The 21,428-nt window shown below is 33.5% G+C and overlaps 1 protein-coding gene across 1 annotated transcript in view; it reads right to left on the bottom strand.

The window, feature by feature from the left end:
* HFM1 (helicase for meiosis 1) overlaps window positions 1–21,428 on the bottom strand; it is a 136,047-nt gene that overhangs the window by 50,490 nt on the left and 64,129 nt on the right. Inside the window, exons 23-28 of the mRNA XM_061186326.1 lie at window positions 20,399–20,505; window positions 20,256–20,303; window positions 6,290–6,387; window positions 6,080–6,208; window positions 324–409; window positions 9–92 (exon numbers count right to left, since the gene is read on the bottom strand). Of these exons, the coding sequence (XP_061042309.1) occupies window positions 9–92; window positions 324–409; window positions 6,080–6,208; window positions 6,290–6,387; window positions 20,256–20,303; window positions 20,399–20,505 (552 nt within the window). The remainder of the gene's footprint in view (window positions 1–8; window positions 93–323; window positions 410–6,079; window positions 6,209–6,289; window positions 6,388–20,255; window positions 20,304–20,398; window positions 20,506–21,428) is intronic.

The raw sequence follows: 21,428 nt of genomic DNA, 5'->3' as shown, positions 1-21,428 counted from the left end.
ATATTTACCTGTTCCACTTCAAGTTCATATTTTGGTAGATACATCACCGTTTCTTTTATCTGAGTTCCAAAAGGGGGATGTCTATTTAAAATCTAAAAACATATTTATGTCATTATGTTCTTATTACAACACTAAAAACTCTTTTAGTAAAATATTTTTTAGAGTCAATAGTTTTAACATGCTTATTACCTAAAATCTTAAGTTAAAAATATATATGACTATGAGAGGGAAATCATTTTTTAGTAGAAATAAAGATACAAAAGTCAGGCTTTAGGATTTATACAGAATTCAGGTAACATTAGGAATAAGTAAATATTAAATACCAGTTCAAGTTTCCTTGCATCTGTTTCTTCTATCTTTTTAAAGGTAGTCAAACCTGCATTTACCATAGCATTTGATAATGTTACACCTGTGGAAAATTAATCAAATAGTTTTTAAACAATCCATTTAAAACTAAATCTACACTTAAATATTTAACAACTACATTAGTAAAAAAGAAAAATTTAAAGAGCCAGACTAATGACTTATTTTTAAAGTTAAAAAATGTTCTCAATTGGATTAATTGGGCTGAGACATTATTTGATTGTTCATATTTATTTTTTCAAACTCAAATAAAACACTCATGTGCTTTATAAAAGAAAGAGGAATTCTTTGGTCCACATGATGTCTCAACCCTTAGTTTTACCTTATGTCATAGAGGAAGTACCAAGAAACATCTATGGTTATACTCGTGTTTTTTAAAAAGGCAACATTATTCAGGGATGGGAATATTGTTTCATGAAGCTATGGCTCTCTGAGCATTTCTGTCTTGAAATGAGTTCATGGTAGGTTTATGTTGAACTTTTAAAGAAACAGGAACTCAAGAAATTGAGTTCTCTCTCTGTTTCTGTACTAATTCAGATAATTTTACTCTTCTGCCTAAAATTTCCAATGCCTTTCCATTGCATTTAGAATAAAGTGGCAATTTCCTTACTATGGCCAAACTCCCTTACCTATATGACTTGAACACAGCCTACCTCTCCCATTTAATTTCCTACCAGTCCCCTCTTGCTGACTACTCTCCAGCCACACCGGCTTTAATTTTGCTCCTTAAATACATCAAGTGCTCTTCCATCTTTGGACCTTTTCTGTTTCTTCATGCTTTGAGAAACTGTAATTTTTAATTCTTACACTCATATGAATGAATTTAACCAAATCCCAAAATAGAAGATATTGTCAGAAGCATAAAATTCTAAAGTAGTACCACCTTGTTTAAGGCACACATACTACTGATGAGAGTATGATACTCCTTTCCTTACTCATATCTTTAACTATTCTTGGGAATTTCTCTTAATCAATCTTCAGACACAACTCCTAGTATTCTTAATTCCTTAATGTTCATTTCCATTTTCCCTTATAACCTTTCCTGATTTTTAATTTTTAGTTTATAAACATTGTTGAAAATCAATTTGCATTCATTATTTTTTCCTGGTGCTCAATAAGAACTTAGATTTGCTTTTTTGTTTGGATTCTCTCACTTTTCTATTACATGAATTTTGCTGGTCAATATTTGTTTCTTTTTGTTCAGCTGTACTAAGTGTGAAAAACATGTTCGTGTTCAACAATTTGGAAGGGATAGAATGCAACTGATGCCCAGACTGACAATATTCTAGAAAGTCACAAAGACTGGCTTCTTCCAGTATAGTGAAATTTTATTAATCATTTTTTATGGATAATTCATACTTTAATCATTCTGCTATTAATGGACATTTAAGATTATGCGATTATAAACAATGTTTATATTTGTATCCATGTGGAAATATTTCTATAAATTTAATTGCTAAAGTGAAATTGCTGTTTTAAAGAGATTGTGCATTTTAATTGGTAGATATCATGAGACTTAGGCTCCAACCAACACTGCATGAGAATGTTCATAACCTTATACTATCTCCACTACAGGACTTTTAGTTTTTGCTCATTTGGTGAGTGAATATAGTTTCCTTTGGATTTATTTATTTATTTATTTTTACAATTTTATTGACTGAAGTATAATTCACATACAATATACTTGACGTGATTTTGTGTGTTTATGTATGTGTGTGTATGAGAAACTATCACCACAACCAAGCTAATAAACATTACTATTGCCTCTAAAAGTTTCTTTGTGCCCCTTTGTAATTCTTCACTACCTCTTCTGTCCCCTCCCCACACGGTCCCCAAGCAACCACTGATCTGCTTTCTATCACTATTCTATTTTCTAGTCTTTTATTTAAATGGAATTAAATAGTTTTCTTTTTAGTCTGGCTTCTTCTACTCTGTATAATTATTGTAAGATTCATCCATGTTGTTGTTTGTACCAACACTTCATGCCTTTCTATTGCTGAGTATATATATCCATACTATGGGATATACCACAATTTATTTTCCATTTGCCTGTTCATGGATATTTAGGCTGTTTTCAAATGTCTTGGTTATTAGAATTGTGTGTCTACATGCTTTTATTTCTTTTGGGTACTTAATCATGAAAGGGCCGGTTGCATGGTAGGTTTATGTTGAACTTTTAAAGAAACAATCAAATGGTTTTCCAAAGTGGTTGTAACATTTTACATTCCCACAGTGAGAGTTCCAGTTGAACCACATCCTCTCCAGCACTCTGTCAAGTTTTAATTATTTTAGTGGCGACTTCCCTGGTGGCACAGTGGTTAAGAATCTGCCTGCCAATGCTAGGGGACACGGGTTCAATCCCTGGTCCGGGAAGATCCCACATGCCACAGAGCAACTAAGCCCGTGTCCCACAACTACTGAGCCTGCTCTCTAGAGCCCATGAGCCACAACTACTGAAGCCTGCGTGCCACAACTACTGAGGCCTGCGTGCCCTAGAGCCCACGTGCCGCAACTACTGAGCCCACGTGCCTAGAGCCTGTGCTCCGTAACAAGAGAAGCCACCACAATGAGAACCCCACGCACCACAGCAAAGAGTAGCCCCTGCTCGCCATGACTAGAGAAAGCCTGCACACAGCCAAAAATAAATTAAAAAAAAAAAGAAAAATTATTTTAGTGGATGTGTACTGGTATTGCATTGTCATTTTAATTTGCATTTCTCTAATGACTAATGATGTTGAACATCTTCTCAAGTGCTTATATGCCATACACATATCTTCTTTGGTGATGTGTCTGTTTGAATCTTTTGCTCATTGTTTTATTCAGTGGTTTGTCTTATGATTGAGTTATAAGAATTTTTTATATATTCTAGGTACAAGTCCTCCATCAGTTATATGTTTTGCAAATATTTTCTTCCAGTCTGGTGGCTTGTTTTCTCCTCCTCCTCCTTCTTTAATAGTATTTTATGAAAAGCACAAGTTTTAAGTTTTGATTAAATCCACTTTGATTTTTTTTCTTTTATAGTTCGTGCTTTTGTGTTGTATCTAAGAAATTCTTTGCCAAATACAAGATCACCTGCTGACTTTGAAGGTAGAGGAAGAGGGCTATGATCAAGGAATCAAGTATTCTCTAGAAGTTGAAGGCAGGAAAATGGATTCATCCCTAGTGTTTCTAGAAAGGAAAACAGCCTTGCCGAACCTTGATTTTATCCCAGTGAGACCCACATCAGATTTCTAATCTACAGAACTTTAAGATAATAAATTTGTGTTGTTTTAAGCCACAAAGTTTGTGGTAATTTGTTACAATGGCAATAGAAAACTAATATAGCGTAGTTTTTCTAATTTGTTTCTGATTTTCCTTACTAGTATATAGAAATAAAATTAATTTTTATATATTGACCTTACATCCTTCAACCATGCTAAACCTTTCCTACCCTCCATGGAATTTTCTACATAGATGATCATGTGATCATGTATGAATAAAAACATTTCTACTTCTTTCCTTTCCAATCTGTATGCTTTTAGTTTCGTTTTCTTGCTTTACTGTACTGGTTAGAACCCTTAGTACAATGTTTACTGGAAGTAGTTACAGTGAGCATCCTTTTTGTTCCTGATCTTAGAAGGAAAGCATTCAGTCTCTCACTATTAAATATGATGTTAGCTGTAGGTTTTTCATAGATGTCCTTTATCAATTTAAGAAATTTCCTTCTATTTTAAATTTGTTGAGAGTTTTTATTAGAAATGGATTTTGGATCTTGTCAACTTTTTTTGGCATTATTGAGATGATCATACGGTCTATTTTAGTTTGTTAATATGATGAATTACATTGATTGACATCAAGTGTAAACTAATCTTGTATTACTAGAATAAACCACATTTGGCTATGATATGTTAGCCCTTTTATCTATCATTGTGTTCAATTTGTTAAAAGTTTATAAAGAATTACTGCATTTATATTACTGAGGGATATTGGTCTGTCTTTTTCTTGAATGTCTTTGTCAGTTGTGATAACAAGGCAATGTTGGCCTCATAGAATGAGTTGGGAAGTATTACCCCCCCTTTTAAATTTTCTGAAAAAGTTTGTGTAGGACTGATATTGCTTCTTATTTAAATGTTCAGTAGAATTCACCAGTGTAGCCTTCTGTGCCTGGGATTTTCTTTGTAAGGTTTTAAACTACAAATTTAATTTCTTTAATAAATATAAGCCTACTCATGTTGTCTATTTCTTCTTGAGTGGACTCTTGACAGTTTGTATTTTTTAAGGAATTTTCCCATTTCATCAAAGTTGTGGCATTTATTGACATAAGATGTTTATAACATTCCCTTTCTATCATTTTGCCATCTATAAGATCTATAGTTATATCTCACATTTTTGTTTTTGGAAATTTGTGTCTTTTCTCTTTATTGCTTGATCAGTCTGACTAGAGTGTTATCAATTTCATTGATATTTCAAAATAATCACCTTTTTGTTTTGTTGATTTTCTTTTCTGTTTTCAATTTATTTATGCTCTTTTAAAATTATTTCTTTTCTTCTGCCCACTTTGGGTTTAATTTGTTCTTTTTCTCATCTTATCACATGGAAACTGAAATCACTCTTGAGAACTTTCTACTTTTCTAATATAAGTGTTTTAGTGCTATACTATTAATAATCATTCTATATAATTTCAAATTTTTCTGTAAGTTGAAATCTCCTAAATATTGTATGTAACCTTCTTCCCAATTCAGAACTCTTATCTCTGTGGGATGGGCGTGGCATTTGGTTTGCCAGGACTTATGTACTGATAGGAAGGTGAGCCTTTAATCAGGAATCTTTCTTCTACTTTGACCTTGCTTTCACCAGTCAATCTCCACCTTCACCCCAGTCCCCAGGACTGGTCAGCTCTCTGACCAGTCTGATTTCCCCCACTGATTTCAAACTTCAAGGAAATACAAAGTAGTACTTCCTCACAAAATAGCTGGAGATCTTTGTTCTAAGGAATAATTAGACAATCCCCAGTGACCCATTACCTAATTTTTTAATGTCCCCAAGATGCATATAAAATTATAAAGCTAATAAGACTGTCAGCCATGAAATAACTCTCTTTTTGGAGTTCTAGCTATTTAAGAAGGAGCAGGGTCACAAAGCCAGAGACACCAAAGTGAAAAATTCCAAAGTGCTTTAGGCATATCCCAGTCTTTCTAAATGGCACTGTGTAGGGTTTTTCAGTTCACATCCTGAGCTAGATCCCAAAAGACAGGAAAGAAACTTGTCTACAGAATCTCTATGAAAATCATTACTAATATTGAAATGTTATTGAAAAAAGAGAAAAAGTTAAGATATAAATAAGTGACAATTTTCTGTAATGAATTAGGAATGACCAGGACTGCTAGCTCTGTACCTTGTCATTGAGATCAAAACAAAACAGTCATAAAAGTAGAAGAGAGAACAACACATAGTTACCTAATTACTAAAACAAAATTTCACTCTTGGTTTGAGAACAAATTTAAAAATAAGAACATTAATTTTTATTAGGTTTCCAAATTGATTTCAAATAGAATCCTTTAAGCATAAGCAAATGAAAATCAGATATTCAAGAGAAGGAAAGTATAGTAACTTATTTAGGCCCATAAACACATTTTTCCTTAAAGGTCTATAACCATCTTAGAACAATTTTTCTAACAGTGAAATACAAAATAAATTGCAGACATTGACACATTGCCTACCTGTATTCAGTACCTACCGATTTTTTCCAGCTGTTTGGATACATGCAGAGAGTTTTCCCAAAGTTTACATCTAAAACACTTAGCTAAAATCAAACTGTTCAACAGTACAGCAAACTTGTCTTGAATAGCCACAAAATCTGACAACCCTAAAAAAAAGTTTCCAATATTAAATCTAGTATACTATTTTACTGGAAAAATATTGAAAATCCATTAATCCTGTAACATACATCTTGTAATTCGTGAGCCATTTCTGAAAATCTTCGAGGTATCTTGCGTCAAAGCAAAGTCTTGTATGGGAATGCATCCTAGCTGAGCCTGAATAAGACTGGGGAAAGAAGAAATTTTATTATTTCTTTTTAAAACTTACTATCTCACAGTGTTTGACATCAGTGACTGAAGTATCTCTTCTTAAAATTCCTCTCTGCCGTGATTTCTGTGACACTACATGACTCTGTAGCTTGTATCATCGTTATTGCAAGTCATTGTTGACTTCCTCTTCCCAGCCTCTAAAAGGTCAGTTCTCATTTTTCTACTCTTCTTTATTCACTCAACCTCTCTTTCTCTCAAAAATTTCATTTCTTCTCAAGATTTTTGTTATAATCTCTAGATCGATAAATTTCAAATGATCACAGGGCACTTGCACTTAGACTGTTTTTTTCATCTCAACACATCTAAAATTTGTTATCATATTCTTCTCCAATGCAGCTCTGACTTTGGGCTTTACTATATATAGGTATTATAGAAAACAACACAATTTATATAATCAACGTATATTTATTAAGTACCTACTGAGTAAAAAGCATACTGTTAGGTGATGAAAATTCTGTTCAACATTTGAAGGTTGGTAGCTTATTAGTTGATTATTAGCAACAAACAGTTGTTTGGCTACAAAATTTGAGGGGTGGAAAGAGGGGAGAAAAGAAGTTACCATCTATTGTGCCTACTATCTCCCAGGTCTTTGCTACCTCTTTCGTCTGTTTACTTATCTAACCAGACCTTGATATGCAAGTCCCCCTATGATTCTAACTAAAATTATTAGACTTGTATTACTCTCTGGGGGGATCTCTTGTAAGACCAAAAACAGGTACACAAAGAGAAAGGGTAGAATAGTTATATTTTATGGTTTAGTTTTAGCAAACAATATATGAAAATAGAAAGAAGCAACTAACTTCACAGAATGGGTGCATACAGCTGAAACTACAGAATGATTACTTCTTTTGGCTATAATATATGCTTCTGAAAATTATTTTATATCATCTATTTAGAAATGATTGTACACCCCATGTTCATAGCAACATTATTTACAATTGCCAAAGTATGGAAGCAACCTAAGTGTCCATCAACAGATGAATGGATAAAGAAGATGTGGTATATATATACACAGTGGAATACTACCCAGCCATAAAAAAGAATGAAATTTTGCCATTTGTAGCAACATAGATGGACTTGGAGGGCATTATGCTAAGTGAAATAAGTCAGAGAAAGACAAGTACTATATGATATCACTTATACGTGTAATCTAAAAAATACAACAAACTAATGAATAAAGCAAAAAAAGAAGCAGACTCACAGATATAGAGAACAAACTAGTGGTTACCCGTGGGAAGAGGGAAGGGGGAGGGGCAATACAAGGGTGGGGAAATATAGGATTATTATGGGATTATATGAAATCATGTGTGTGAAACTTCTGAAAATTGTAAAGCACTATAGAATTTAAAGAATATTTCATTCAATTAAAAAAACATATCTCACAACCTATTAGCATTAAGATTAGCATTAAAGAAAGTTGGAAACTAAAAAAAAGAAAGAAAGAAATGGTTATATAGTTACATGGTTTATTAACAAAGAAGGAACTGATGGGAAAATGTGCATGGGGTGCTTTCAAGTGCTGGATAAATAAAACTTCTTGTGAAACTATCCTGGAATGCACAAATGCAGAATATATACAAAATTATAGAGTAAAAATAAGACTTTTGAGGTAATATTTATTTATGTTTAACATCAATATACCTTAATAAATAGGACACTTTTCAACATCATACTTCCCTGTCATAAACTTTACCACAAAAAGCAGTATGTAACAGAGAAGAACAAACCTGACTCCATATTGGATCTATTCCTTTAGCTCTAACCTTTGTGCTCTGTTGCCTATACTTAGTCACGCTGGCTCTGCACCTTTGTAAAAATGTTGCCTATGGCTTCAAATATACATAATAGCCCTTTCTCAATGCTCTGCCTCCTAGGCTTGACCTTTAAAGGTATAACATGTTTACATTCATGTAGAGATAAAAAGTTGCAGAACAGAAAATAACGATTGTTGATTGTCATGTTGGAGGTTTACAGGAACATTGGGACCAAACCTACATGGACAACTGCAAGAACAAAGGATTCTGGCACCAACAAGTCTGCAACAACAACCAGCTACACCCTCTCCCCTTTTAGTATAAAAGAAGCCGGAATTCTAACTCGGGTAAGATGGTTCTTTGGGACATGAGTCCACCATCTTCTTGGTCTGCTGGCTTTCCAAATAAGCGGCTTTTCCTTGCCCCAACACTTGTCTCTTGTTTTACTGGCCTGTCATGCGGCGAGCAGTACAAGCTTGAACTCGGTAACAATAAGCAGGAACGGAAGGGAAAACAGGGATTTATTCTAGTAGGTACAGAACCTTGGCAGGGCTGTCTGTCTCTCTCCACCAGATAAGGCCAGCCTGAGCTTATCCTCAGTAGAAATAGAAGTCTCACAGCCTCAGGTAAGATGGCACTTCTGCCATCTCAACTAATGGGGTCAGACTTGCATGATAGTTAAGTAATGACTAAATCAGGGTTATTGTAAGGATTAAATGAAATAAAGTAATGATGCAGTTTGAATTAGGTTCAACCATGACCAGACTATAGAGGCTTAAATATAAATGGTTTATTCTCTTATGTAAAAGAACTCCAGAGTTAGGCAGCCTAGGGCTTGGTATGGTGGTCCAACAAGTCACCAGAGACCTAGGATCCTACTATATTTCTATTCTGCCACGTATGGCTTCCATTCTCAGGCCATCTCATGGTCTAAGATGACTGTTGGATTTCCAGCCATTACACATTCACTCTGTACAACATGTTGGAGGAAGTGGTGGGAGACAACAATTGATGCCCTGTTTACCACCTGACTCCATTTCCTCTAAGTCCTCTAGGAAGACTTATATCTTCTGCCTACATCTCGTTAATTGGACAAACTTAGTCACAGGGCCCTATTTAGCTACAAAGTTGACTGGGAAATGTAATCTTTTCCCTGTGAAGGTAAGAATAAATACTGGGACAGTCAGCTAGCAGTTTCTGCTATAGGTATGTACAAGTATACCACATTTTATTGCACTTCACTTCATTGCGCTTTGCAGATATTGTGGGGTTTTTGCAAATTGAAGGTTTATGGCAACCCTGCATCAAGCAAGTCTATCAGCACCATTTTTCCAACAGCATTTGCTCATTTCATGTCTCTGTGTCATATTTTGTTAAGTGCTGCAATATTTCAAGCCTCTTCATTATTATTATATTTGTCACAGTGATCTGTGATCAGTGATCTTTGATGTTACTGTTGTAATTGTTTTGAATTTTTAAATTAAGGTATGTACACTGTGTTTTTGACAGTGCTACTACACACTTAACAGACTACAGTCTAGTGTAAAGATAACTTTTATATGCACTGGACTGGGAAACCAAAAAAATTGTGTGACTTGCTTTATTGAGATAGTCGTGTTACTGTGGTGGTCTGGAACTGAACCCACATATTTCCAAGGTATGCCTATAAAGCATCTAATGCAGTGCCTGGAACACAGCAAATATTCAAGAAATGGTTATTACTATTATTATTATCAATGGTTGAGCCATTTATGACCTGCTCTCAGCTTCCACAGTTAGCCAACTAATAAAAATGATACCAGAACTTCCCAAAAGACTTCTGTATACTGGCCAACTTAGTAAAGGAAGGTATAAAAAGAGTAGAAATCCTTCATATGAAGACAAGTTAAAGGTGTACTATAAAGCTGTACAACTCTCTTGAGAGGAGAAAAAGTTATTCTGAAGTCATCTTTTTCTGCCTAAACATAGAATAAGAATGCCCAAAGAATCAAATGAGAGAAAAAAATCAAGGCGGCACATGGAGCCTTCTATACATATAACTCCTCTTCAAATTCCATACAATGATGGACAACTATATAGGTGTGTTTTTGTGTGTTAGTCTCCACCCACAAAACTACAGGAAAGCAAGAAAGCATGCCATTGGTGGGCCAGAAAGTTGAATGTTAGAAATCATATCTATGAAAAAGATCAAATCCATGAGAAAAACAAAACCGGAGATTATCCATAGTACATGCAGAAGAATTTATAGATCAAGAAGGAGAGAGGGTCCTGGGGTATTTGTTGGAGCAATTCACTGGAATGCCGTATTCTGAGCAGGTAGTTTAGTCTACCCCTGTCACTCTCTCTCATTTGTGGAAAACATTAAGCAGTTGTGGTATGTACTGAGAGGCTAAAGCAGGGAGTGTAGACACTGAGGCCAGAGAGACAGGGCAGTTCTCCAGGTAGGAACGAAAACCCCAGTAGAGGTAGAAAGACTTTACTCTTAAATTGCAAGGTATTTCCACACTTCTATGGCAGTCAATCTAATTACTTCTCCACAATCATTAGAGATAGTAACAGAATAGGTAGGCAAAAATATATTTACAAATGCAAAAGCAAACAGTGAAGAACTACCTAACATTTGAGAAAAAAATTTAAAAAGACACACAATATTAATAAATGAAATAACAATTGAGGAAACAGAGTTAAGTGCACAGAAAAAGAGTTTCAAAATAAGTATAATTGATTTATATAATTAAAAATTTTTCAGAGAGATTAGAAATACCATGTATAACATTTCTCCAAAGAAGACATACAGATAGCCAAGAAGCACATGAAAAGCTGCTCAACATCACTAATTATTAGATAAATGCAAATCAAAACTACAATGAGGTATCACCTCACACCAGTTAGAATGGGCATCATCAGAAAATCTACAAACAATAAATGCTGGAGATGGTGTGGAGAAAAGGGAAACCTCTTGCACTGTTGGTGGGAATATAAATTGATATAGCCACTATGGAGAACAGTATGGAGGTTCCTTAAAAAACTAAAAATAGAATTACCATATGACCCAGCAATCCCATTACTGGGCATATACCCAGAGAAAACCATAATTCAAAAAGACACATGCACCTCAATGTTCATTGCAGCACTATTTACAATCGCCAGGTCATGGAAGCAACCTAAATGCCCACCAACAGACGAATGGATAAAGAAGATGTGGTACATATATACAATGAACTATTACTCAGCCATAAAAAGGAATGAAATTGGGTCATTTGTAGAGACGTGGATGGATCTAGAGACTGTCATACAGAGTGAAGTCAGAAAGAGAAAAACAAATATCGTATATTAACGCATATATGTGGAACCTAGAAAAATGGTACAGATGAACTGGTTTGCAGGGCAGAAATTGAGACACAGATGTAGAGAACAAACGTATGGACACCAAGGGGGGAAAGCGGCGGGGGGTGGTGGTGTGATGAATTGGGCGATTGGGATTGACATGTATACACGGATGTGTATAAAATTGATGACTAATAAGAACCTGCTGTATAAAAAAATAAATTAATTAAATTTAAAAATTAAAAAAAATTTTTTTTAAAAAGAAAGAAAGAAACTTATTTCTTAACCCTGTCCTTATCTTTAATCTTATTCATGAAATTTGTTTCGTATTGCTATCAGAATAAACTTTTAAAATCACACACACACAGAAAAAGAAATATCATGTATATTTTAGAAAGCCAAGCAGAGATACAATAAAATACAAATTTTATCAGTTATTTTCTTTGCAATGTTGTAGGAGCTTTCAAAATATCAATGCTTTAAAATTTCACCTAGAATTCTTTGAAGAATTCTAATAAATCCTTGATATGCTTTATCACAAAAAAAGAAAAAAAATTTATCACTGAAAAAACTCAATAGATAAAGCTGAAGAGCAAATTAGTGAGATGGCTAACTGAGCTAAGGCATTCTCCTAAAAGCCAAGCACAAACAGATAAAAAATATGAAAGAATAAGTATAATATGTGGAGGAGATGGTCAGAAGTTCCAACATTCATCCAGTAGGAGTTCCAGAAGGAGTGAACAGAGAGAATAGAGAAGAAATAATTAAATTATAGAAGAAAATTTCCCAGAGCTGAAGAAAGATACAAGCCTACATATTAAGAGGGTCCACAGAATGCTGTGCAAAATAAAGAATAAAGACACACCCAGACTTTCTGGTGAATTTCCTAAATCAGATAAAGAAAAAAGTTATTAATAAAGAACTGAAAACATGGGGACTTCCCTGGTGGTGCAGTGGTTAAGAATCCACCTGCCAATGCAGGGGACATAGGTTTGAGCCCTGGTCCGGGAAGATCCCTCATGTCGCGGAGCAACTAAGCCTGTGCGCCACAACTACTGAGCCTGCGCTCTAGGGCCCAAGAGCCACAACTACTGAGCCCGCGTGCTGCAACTACTGAAGCCCGCATGCCTAGAGACTGTGCTCTGCAACAAGAGAAGCCACTGCAATGAGAAGTCTGCGCACCGCAAGGAAGAGTAGCCCCAGTCGCCAGAACTAGAGAAAGCCTGTGTGCAGCAAAGAAGACCCAACACAGCCATAAATAAATAAATAAATAAATAAATTTTTTTAAAAAAAGTACTGAAAACAGATTAGATCACCAACAATGGATGCAAGAAGAGCAGTATAAACATCTGAAGAATGATTTAGCCAAACTTATTCAAATGATAGGGCAAAATACACTTCAGGCTTACAAAGACTCAGAAGGACTCAGAAAATTATTTGAGAATGTATCCAAAAAAAATAAATTATATATCTAAGGAAAAGTAAGATAGAGATTTTAAAAAGCAGAAAGTAAGCAAAGCAATCAGTAAAAAAGAAATTAGGTTAAGTCTACAATTTTTAATGCACAGTAAAATATTTTAAATTTAACAATCTGGAACTAAAATCCCAGATGATCTGAACATGGGAGAGAGCAAGAGGCAAGAGGAAATTGAAAATATGATAAAAGTTTTATCTCATATGGGAGGTTTTTAAATGTTCATTTTCTATAGACATTGGTTTAAAAACTATAAAATTTTAAAAGAAGAGTTAGTTAGAAGAACAAAAACAAATGAAACTTGACACATCCAAAAAGAGGCAGAAAAGGCAAAAGAAATAAGTGAGGAAAAAAGAAACAAGCAATAATCGTGCAAATTAGAAAACATACAATAAGATTAAGTCCAAACACAGTATCCTCAGGGGATACATTTCAAGACTCCCCAGTGGATGTCTGAAACCAAAGATAGTATGAAACCCTATATATACTATTTTTTCCTATACATACCCAGGATAAAGTTGAACTTATAAATTAGGCACACTAAAAGTTAACAACAATAACTAATAATATAATAGAACAATTATATAGTGTTAATAAATGTCATGTGAGTGTGGTCTCTATCTCTCTCAGAATATGTTATTGTACAAATATAATGCCTTTTCCATCTTAACTAAACATTTGACATGCACTGTGGCTGTAACTTTTGCAGCTTGAGGTGCGACAGCAAAACCAGCATGAAATTTCTTTTTCCTTCTTCACAATTTCACAGGTAGAAGACTCATTCGTACTGTAGATCTTAGCAACCTCAGCATATTAACCTCTTATTAACCAGAATAGCAACCTCTAAATTATTAAATCCAGAACTTATTAAATCTAGAACTTTCACCTTTTCACTTAAAGGAAGGACTTGACAGCTTCTCTTTGGCATATCTGAATTGTCAGCATCACTACTCTTGCGCTTTGGAGCTGTCAACTTTAATAATACAGTAGCCAGTTATTTTATAACTGGCTACTGTATTATTTATAAACTTGCTTTATAGCAAAAGTAAGTTTATTCAGGAAGAGCCAAAAGAACTGCAATTCAGGATATGCAAACTATGGCAAAGCATAGGCAAATCAAGAGAACAAGGAATCTGCTTTACAAGGAAAAGGGGGGAGATAGGAGGGGCTGTGAAAACCAGAGTCCATTGGAGGAAGCTGGTAGTACAAAGTATGGAGGCTTCTCATTAGTTGGGCTGGTACAGTCTCTGACTGACTGGGCTGTCAGGGCAGAGAGAAGTTTTCTTTTTCCTGCTGGATAGTAAAGTAGAGGGATTTTCCTATCAGAGAGGTAGGTGTACACTTCTTTCTGCTTGGAGCAATTGATGATGCATGGCAGAGTGTGAGAGTTTCCCCTACAGGTCTGTCCTGATTCCAATTTTAGCTGAGGTTTCTTTAATTCCACAGGGCCATTGTTAATAAAATAAGGGTTAGTTGAACACAAGAATTGCAATATGGCAACTGTTACCTGATAACTGAGATGGCTACTAAGTGAAGAACAGGCAGGATACACTGGACAAAGGGATGATTCATGTCCCAGGTGGGACAGAGCAGGATGACGTGAGATTTTAAACTTATGAATTGCTACTCAGAACAGCGCACAATTTTAAACTTATGAATTGTTTATTTCTGGAATTTTCCATTTAATATTTTCCGACCACAGTTGACCACTGGTAACTGAAACCGTGGAAAGCGAAACCGTGGATAAGGGGGGGACTACTGTAATTATAATAAATGTGAATGAACTTATTCTCAATTAAAAGAATTCCGAGATGAGGTAAAAAGAAGAGTGATAAAATCTAACTATATTCAATCTATACAAATTATAAAATAAAACAATATGAAAACGTTAAGAAGAAAAAGATTAAATGATATACTAAATAAAACAAGTATGGCAATATTATTAATAGTAGACAAAACGGAATTAAAAGCAGAAAGTATTCAATAGGACAGTTAGTTGACTCATCTAACCTGCCTCTTTCCATCAGCAGAAATGACAAGACAGGACAAGAAAGGCAACATGGACAAACGAGCCAATAGGCCTGCAGTACCTAACAAATGTCTAAATACACAGGTTAAGTACAACTCCTTTTATGTACAATCCTAAGAAGACAATTTCCTTATGATTTGTTCCTTTATTGCATAATCCATCCTATACTTTTATAGTCATTTCCACAAGCCACAGCTGATTAGACAATATGTCACTCTTCTGTTTACTGTGTACTTGTGCCTTTTCTGTTTGCTTTTCCAAATATATTGGTGGTATATATATATTCCCTTGAACTATCTGACATTACATCTTTAGATCCATTATATAATCTTGCTATATTTTCAATATATTTTCCTCTTGCAATATAATAAATTACTCTCTTGATTAATAAAACTTTACATGAAAAACGAGTGATATTTCACTTTGAGTAACACAATTAGCAAACTCTTCCTAATGGCAAAATATGCAATTTAGTGCCTAAGGAACACATCATTCATTTATTCATTTACCATCCACATGGAACAATGATAAAAATTAACCATGTATTAAGCCACAAGTAAAACAACAATATCTATCATAAAGCAGAACTCTGACAGGCCACATTCTCTAATTACAATCCAATAAAATTAGAAATTAACAATAAAAGAATGACAATTTTTAAAAAGTATTACTTTAAAAATTTTAAACATAATTTTAAATAATTCTTAAGAGGAAACTAAAACTGAAATTTTAAACTATTTGGAAAGAATAGCAATAGATTTAGAAAATCTATAGAACAATGTCAAAGTGGTATTCACTGGAAAATTTGTAGTCTTAAATATAGAAAATTTAAAAAACAAAATAAATGGAGAAAAATACAATTAAAAAGATTACAAAAAGAAGTAGAAGGAAAAAAATAAAGACGAAATGGGAAATTAATGAAACAGAAAATAATAGAAAGATTAAAAATGTAAAATTAATAGGACTATTAAACATGATCAATAAGTCAAAAATAAATGGCTTGAAAAGATCAAAATATAGAAACCTCTATCAAATCTGATTAAGAAAAAAGGAGATGATACAAATAATATTAGATATTAGAAAAGATATTATATATTTAGAGGAAATTTTTAACTTATTAGAGAACAAAATACTTTATGCCATAAAAACTGACAAGCTGGGTGAAATGAATAGCTCAGGAACATATAAAGTAAGAAAAATTGATTCAAAAAAAGTTAGTAACCCTGCAAAGAACAAAAAATGAAAGAAATCGTAGAGAAACCCAACTTTTAGATCCAGAGACAATGGTGAGCTAAAATGGGTTGCTTGCTCTTCTCTCTGAATTCAAATCTGTTTTTACAAATAAGTGAGTAGGAGGTTAATGGATTCCACAACTGAATCCAAAAAGTGTGAGAAATTCCCTGGTGGTGAAACACTGGAAACTTGACAATTAAAAACAGTAATAAGACAAAGATGTTTGCTCTCTCTAAAACTAGAGAACATATACTAAAGGTTCTATCTACAAGAAGTTAAGAAAAATAGAGTTGCAACTATTAGAAATCAAGAGATAAAACTATCACTATTTACAGATAATATGATTGTCTATCTAGGTAATCCCAGCAAACCAACTAAAGGACAACTCATACTGTTAAGAGAGTTCAGTGAGATAGCCAGATAAAACAATCAAAATTTTAAAAATTGATAGCCTTCCTATATACCATCAATAACTGACCATAAAATGCAATGGTATGCAATGTAAAGAAGGACTCACAATATCAAACTCCATAAAATGCCAAGAAATAAACCTATCAAGAAATATAAAACCTAAATAATGAGTTATAAAATATCACAGAAAGACATAAAGATCTGAATAGATGGAGAGAGATACCATATTCCTAGATAGATAGATTTCAGAACTGTTAAAGGAAGAATTCTTCCACAAACTAATATATAAAGCCAATTTCAATAGGACTTTTTATAAATCTTGACAAACTGATTCTAAAGTTCATAGGGAGGAAAAATACAGGAATATCCAAAAACATTTTTTAAATAACAGTAAGAACGGACTTGCCTTACCAGATAACAAAACATGCAATAAAAGAATAGCAAGTAAAACAATGTGGTATTATCACGGCAACAGAATAAACAGGCTAACAGTAAGTGTCCAGAATCAGATCCTTAGGAATTTAGTTTATGAGAAGGTGGCATTCCAAATCAATAGGCAAAGAGAGAAAGACAACATAGTTATCAAACACTCCTGACTATCTTTCAGGGACAAAATATAATTAAATTCTTAACTCATACCACATATAAAAATTAACTCCAGATGCCTATGAAAAGCCTTTAGGTAAAAATAAAATGATTTTAAAGTATTAGAAGAAACGATAGGAAAAGTCCTATGATCTTAGGATGTGTGGCAGAGACAGCTTTACCTACCCAACATTCATTCTTTATTTCCTTATTAATAGCAGAATCCTAATTTTAATATAGGCACACTATCACCAAGACATTTCCCAGTCTCTTTTGCACTTAGCTGTATTAGGTGTGAAAGGGTTATCTGGGACTTCCAAGAAACCTACTGAAAAGAGAGAGGATACTCAAGTGTAATGGCTGAAGCTCTAGTAGTAATTTTGGACAAGGAGGTGACCTTGAAATAGAAGTCATGTGTGGGATAGCAGAGCAGAAAGATAGGAACATAGTATTCATGACACCTTGAAGCCACTTATCTACCTTAGATTATCTACCTTGAGTTGTATATTCTGTGAGAGAAAAGTAGCCTATTTTGTTTAATCTACTGTTAATTCATTTTATTACCATTTTATGTAGTTGAACCTAACCTTAAGAAATACAGGATGGGAAAGGCCTTCCTAAACAAGCAAGACACAAAACCTAGAATTCATAAGGAAATGACTGACATGTATGATTTTATAACAATTTAAAATTTCTGTATAAAACCAAATAATATGTATATTCCTTCCTAATAATTAGGGATTTGAAAATTTTTAAATTTTTCACTCATTAGATTGACAAAAGTTCAAAGATAAAAAAACAAGTATTGGGAGGATTTATGGAAAAGGTCATTCTTTTTACACTGTGGGTGGGAACTGTAAATAAGATAAGCTTTTTAGAAGGCAATTTGGCATTAAATATTAAATCTTTTCATGTATATACCTTTTCACCCAGAAATTCTTGAAAAGTATGGTGTAAATAAAAGGAAGTTCATTTCAGCACTATTTGTAATAGCAAAAGTTTGTAAGCCATCTAACTCTTCATCAGTAAAGGAGTGGTTAAAAATTACAGTATGTTCATACTATAGAACACACTGCTATTAAAACACACATTGGTATCAAAATAAATGAGGTTGATGTGTATGTACTGATATAGAAGAACTTCATGACAGGAGCAATAATTATAGTATGACCTTTTTTATATGTAGACATAACATATGTTTATTAGCCCATATATATGTACTAAATAAATAGAAAGGAAATTGGAAGGACCCACAGCAAACTACTGATAACAGTTACTTCTGGGGTCAAGGGAGACCTGACTTTTTGCTTTATAAATTTTATTTTTGAATCTTTAAAAATGAATCCATGCATTACTTATATAATAAGAAGAAACAAACGAATGTGAAAAGAAATCACTGACCTGGAAATACACCCTATAAGTTCACTGAAAAATACCAATTAAAGAAAACAGAGCTAGTGCTGAAGATGAAAGACCCAGGAATTATGAAAAATTAAAAAACAGCCTTAAAGGGCAGAAAGTTGAAGAATAAAATTTTAAAATTAAGAGGATTGACACCTACCTGAAAAAGAACTGATCTGAAATTCAGCAAAGTAACAGGAATATGAGAGAGACATAAAAGTGGTAACTATTAGCCATCATCACCCACCAAAAGACTGTACATTTTGGATTAAGAAAATACTCCACACACATTCACTCTTCCTAGCCACACTCAAGTAGTTGCATAAAGGTGGGAAATTATAATGGGAAGCTAAATTATGATACATATAAAAACAATTATAAAGTCATCAATTTTAAAATCTGACAGTCCCAATCAAAAGAATGTATGACCCAATCTAAGGTAAGGTAAAGGAAAGCGTTAAAATTGCAAATAGAGTGTTCCCAACAAGATGCTTGTGGAAAAATACCTTGATTTAATTTGACTCAGTAATTGATACAACAGAGTATATTGAAAAAAACATTGTCAGAATCAAGAGATCTAGATTCTAGTTCTAGATCAGCCCCCAGTATAGCAACATAACCTCGAGCAAGTCACAACTTATCTGGGCATCACTTAGTTCATTTGTAAAATGAGAGGACCTGGGTACAGGATCTCTAAGTTCTGTATGATCTCTAAGGACATTTCAATTTCTAAAGAAATACATCTAAGAAACAGAACATTAACTTCTGTTGTCCAAGCTGTAGAGCTGCCTGATGAGTTGTATACAGCAGTGGAAGTTTGTTTCTGAGATGTCATGGTATTTGGGAGATAAAATTCAATGAGACGTTAGGAAGTATCCCAGAGAACGAGTGACCTCCTTTAGCTAAGGAGAAAAAGGAAATTCTTTGGGCAACTGGTTTTATTGAGCCACATAAAAAAAATCATTTTTCACTGAAATGATCTAAATCAAATGGTTTAACACTAAGACCTAAATACTCAGAAAACCAAGCACTTGGCATAGCAGAAAAGAATACCTTTGCATTTGTGATTGGAAACTGGGTAAAGTCATTACAATACAATGTAACTTTAGTTTAATCTTCCAGTTACTACTCCTCTATACAAACTTCCCTTTCCTGGGAGAATAGTCAGCCCATTGTCACAAATACATTCCTTCACTGATATCATTGCTTTTAGTATGTCTTTCCCAGAATACCACTATCATTCAATAGACATTTACTGCATGTGTTTTCATACTGTCCATTATTTTTATACACATGGTTCTCATTCAAGCCAACTTGAAAGTTCCTGTGGATGAGAAGCGTATCTTCTTTCTACTGTCTAACTTCCCTCAACAGATTACACTCTCAACGTTTGTTGATTTAAAAATTCACAAATTATCTCTTTCAATTAAAGTCTGAGAGTTTTGGGAAATTAATTTCGCACCTACATTCTGACTCATTCTTATGTAAATATGTTCTTTTTTGTATTAAGGAAAACAAATTTAAAATAAGTTTAAAAAAAAACCTTCATAAATATGAATCAGGGACAGGTAATCAGTATTTTAAGACATTTAACAATTGATTTTCTTTACCAATTTACTTTCATTTCTCTTGTTTTAATTCTTCCTCCCATTGGAAATCTGTAAATAAACAAGGCAAAACTTTTATTATTATTATTTATTTTAACTGAATAAAACCTTTTTAAAATTACTTAAAACATATTTAATTTCTATACCTGATAGTTATCCGATTTGGATCTTTGTTCAAAGTATTCAGTGTTTTCTTTTCATTTATTCTTAATTGTATATCTAGAAATTCCTTGCAGCTGGCTATCATTGTGACCTATAAAATTTCAGCATTTGTTCATTTAGTTATGTCCATTCTTTACTTCTTTTCTCTCATTTATTTTTTTCTGTATTTATTTATTTTTAATGCTGCCTTGGGACATCACATTTAGCATAATAGAGTTAAAAACCTGCCTTATACATTTTGCTTCTTTAAGGATTCATTCATTCACTAACGAAAGTTTACAAACACTTGTTATGTGTCAGACACTGTGCTACACACTGGGGCTATATCAGTAAGATTGTAAAGATTAACAAGATAAAATTTAAAATATTCAGCCTAGCACCTAACACATAATAAGCACTCAATAAATGAAGATTTCATTACTACCGCTATTACTACTGTTATATTATTATTCACCCTTCTATAGTTTGCAAATTTTTATTCCTATTGAGGATTATTTTGTAATGAAAACAATGCTGTAGGTATTAAGAAATCTGTATTCTAGAGCCTAATTCTGCCAGATGACTTTGAGCAAAGTACTCTGCTTTGGTTTCTCACACCCGTAAAATGAAACTAACACCTTTTCTAATTCTCTTTCACACTTACTGAACTCAAAATCAGATGAGTTAATGTTAACATTAGGGAGTTTCTATTCTTGATTTCTTCTCAGTTAAGAATAATATTCAACACAACATTGTAAATCAACTATACTTCAATAAAAAATAAATTAAAAAAGAATAATATTTACATGAAAATACAAGCCTTCTACTCATCAATTTTTGTGCAATTTTTAGTATAATAATCTTGTCACAATAATCAACTTAGATATTTTAAATAAAAATAAATAGTTTGGATTTGAGAATAAATATAAATGTCATGTTTCATGTTCATATCCCCAGTAATGGAAGAAAGGACCAATACAGTTACCAGGTGCCAAAAACATAACTATGGTTCTATTCACTGCTATAGCTACAAAG

The sequence above is a fragment of the Eubalaena glacialis genome, chromosome 3 (assembly GCF_028564815.1).
Source record: "Eubalaena glacialis isolate mEubGla1 chromosome 3, mEubGla1.1.hap2.+ XY, whole genome shotgun sequence".
Taxonomy (NCBI): domain Eukaryota; kingdom Metazoa; phylum Chordata; class Mammalia; order Artiodactyla; family Balaenidae; genus Eubalaena; species Eubalaena glacialis.
The sequence above is the reverse complement of the archived record's forward strand: the minus strand, read 5'-3'. Positions and strand labels throughout refer to the sequence as shown.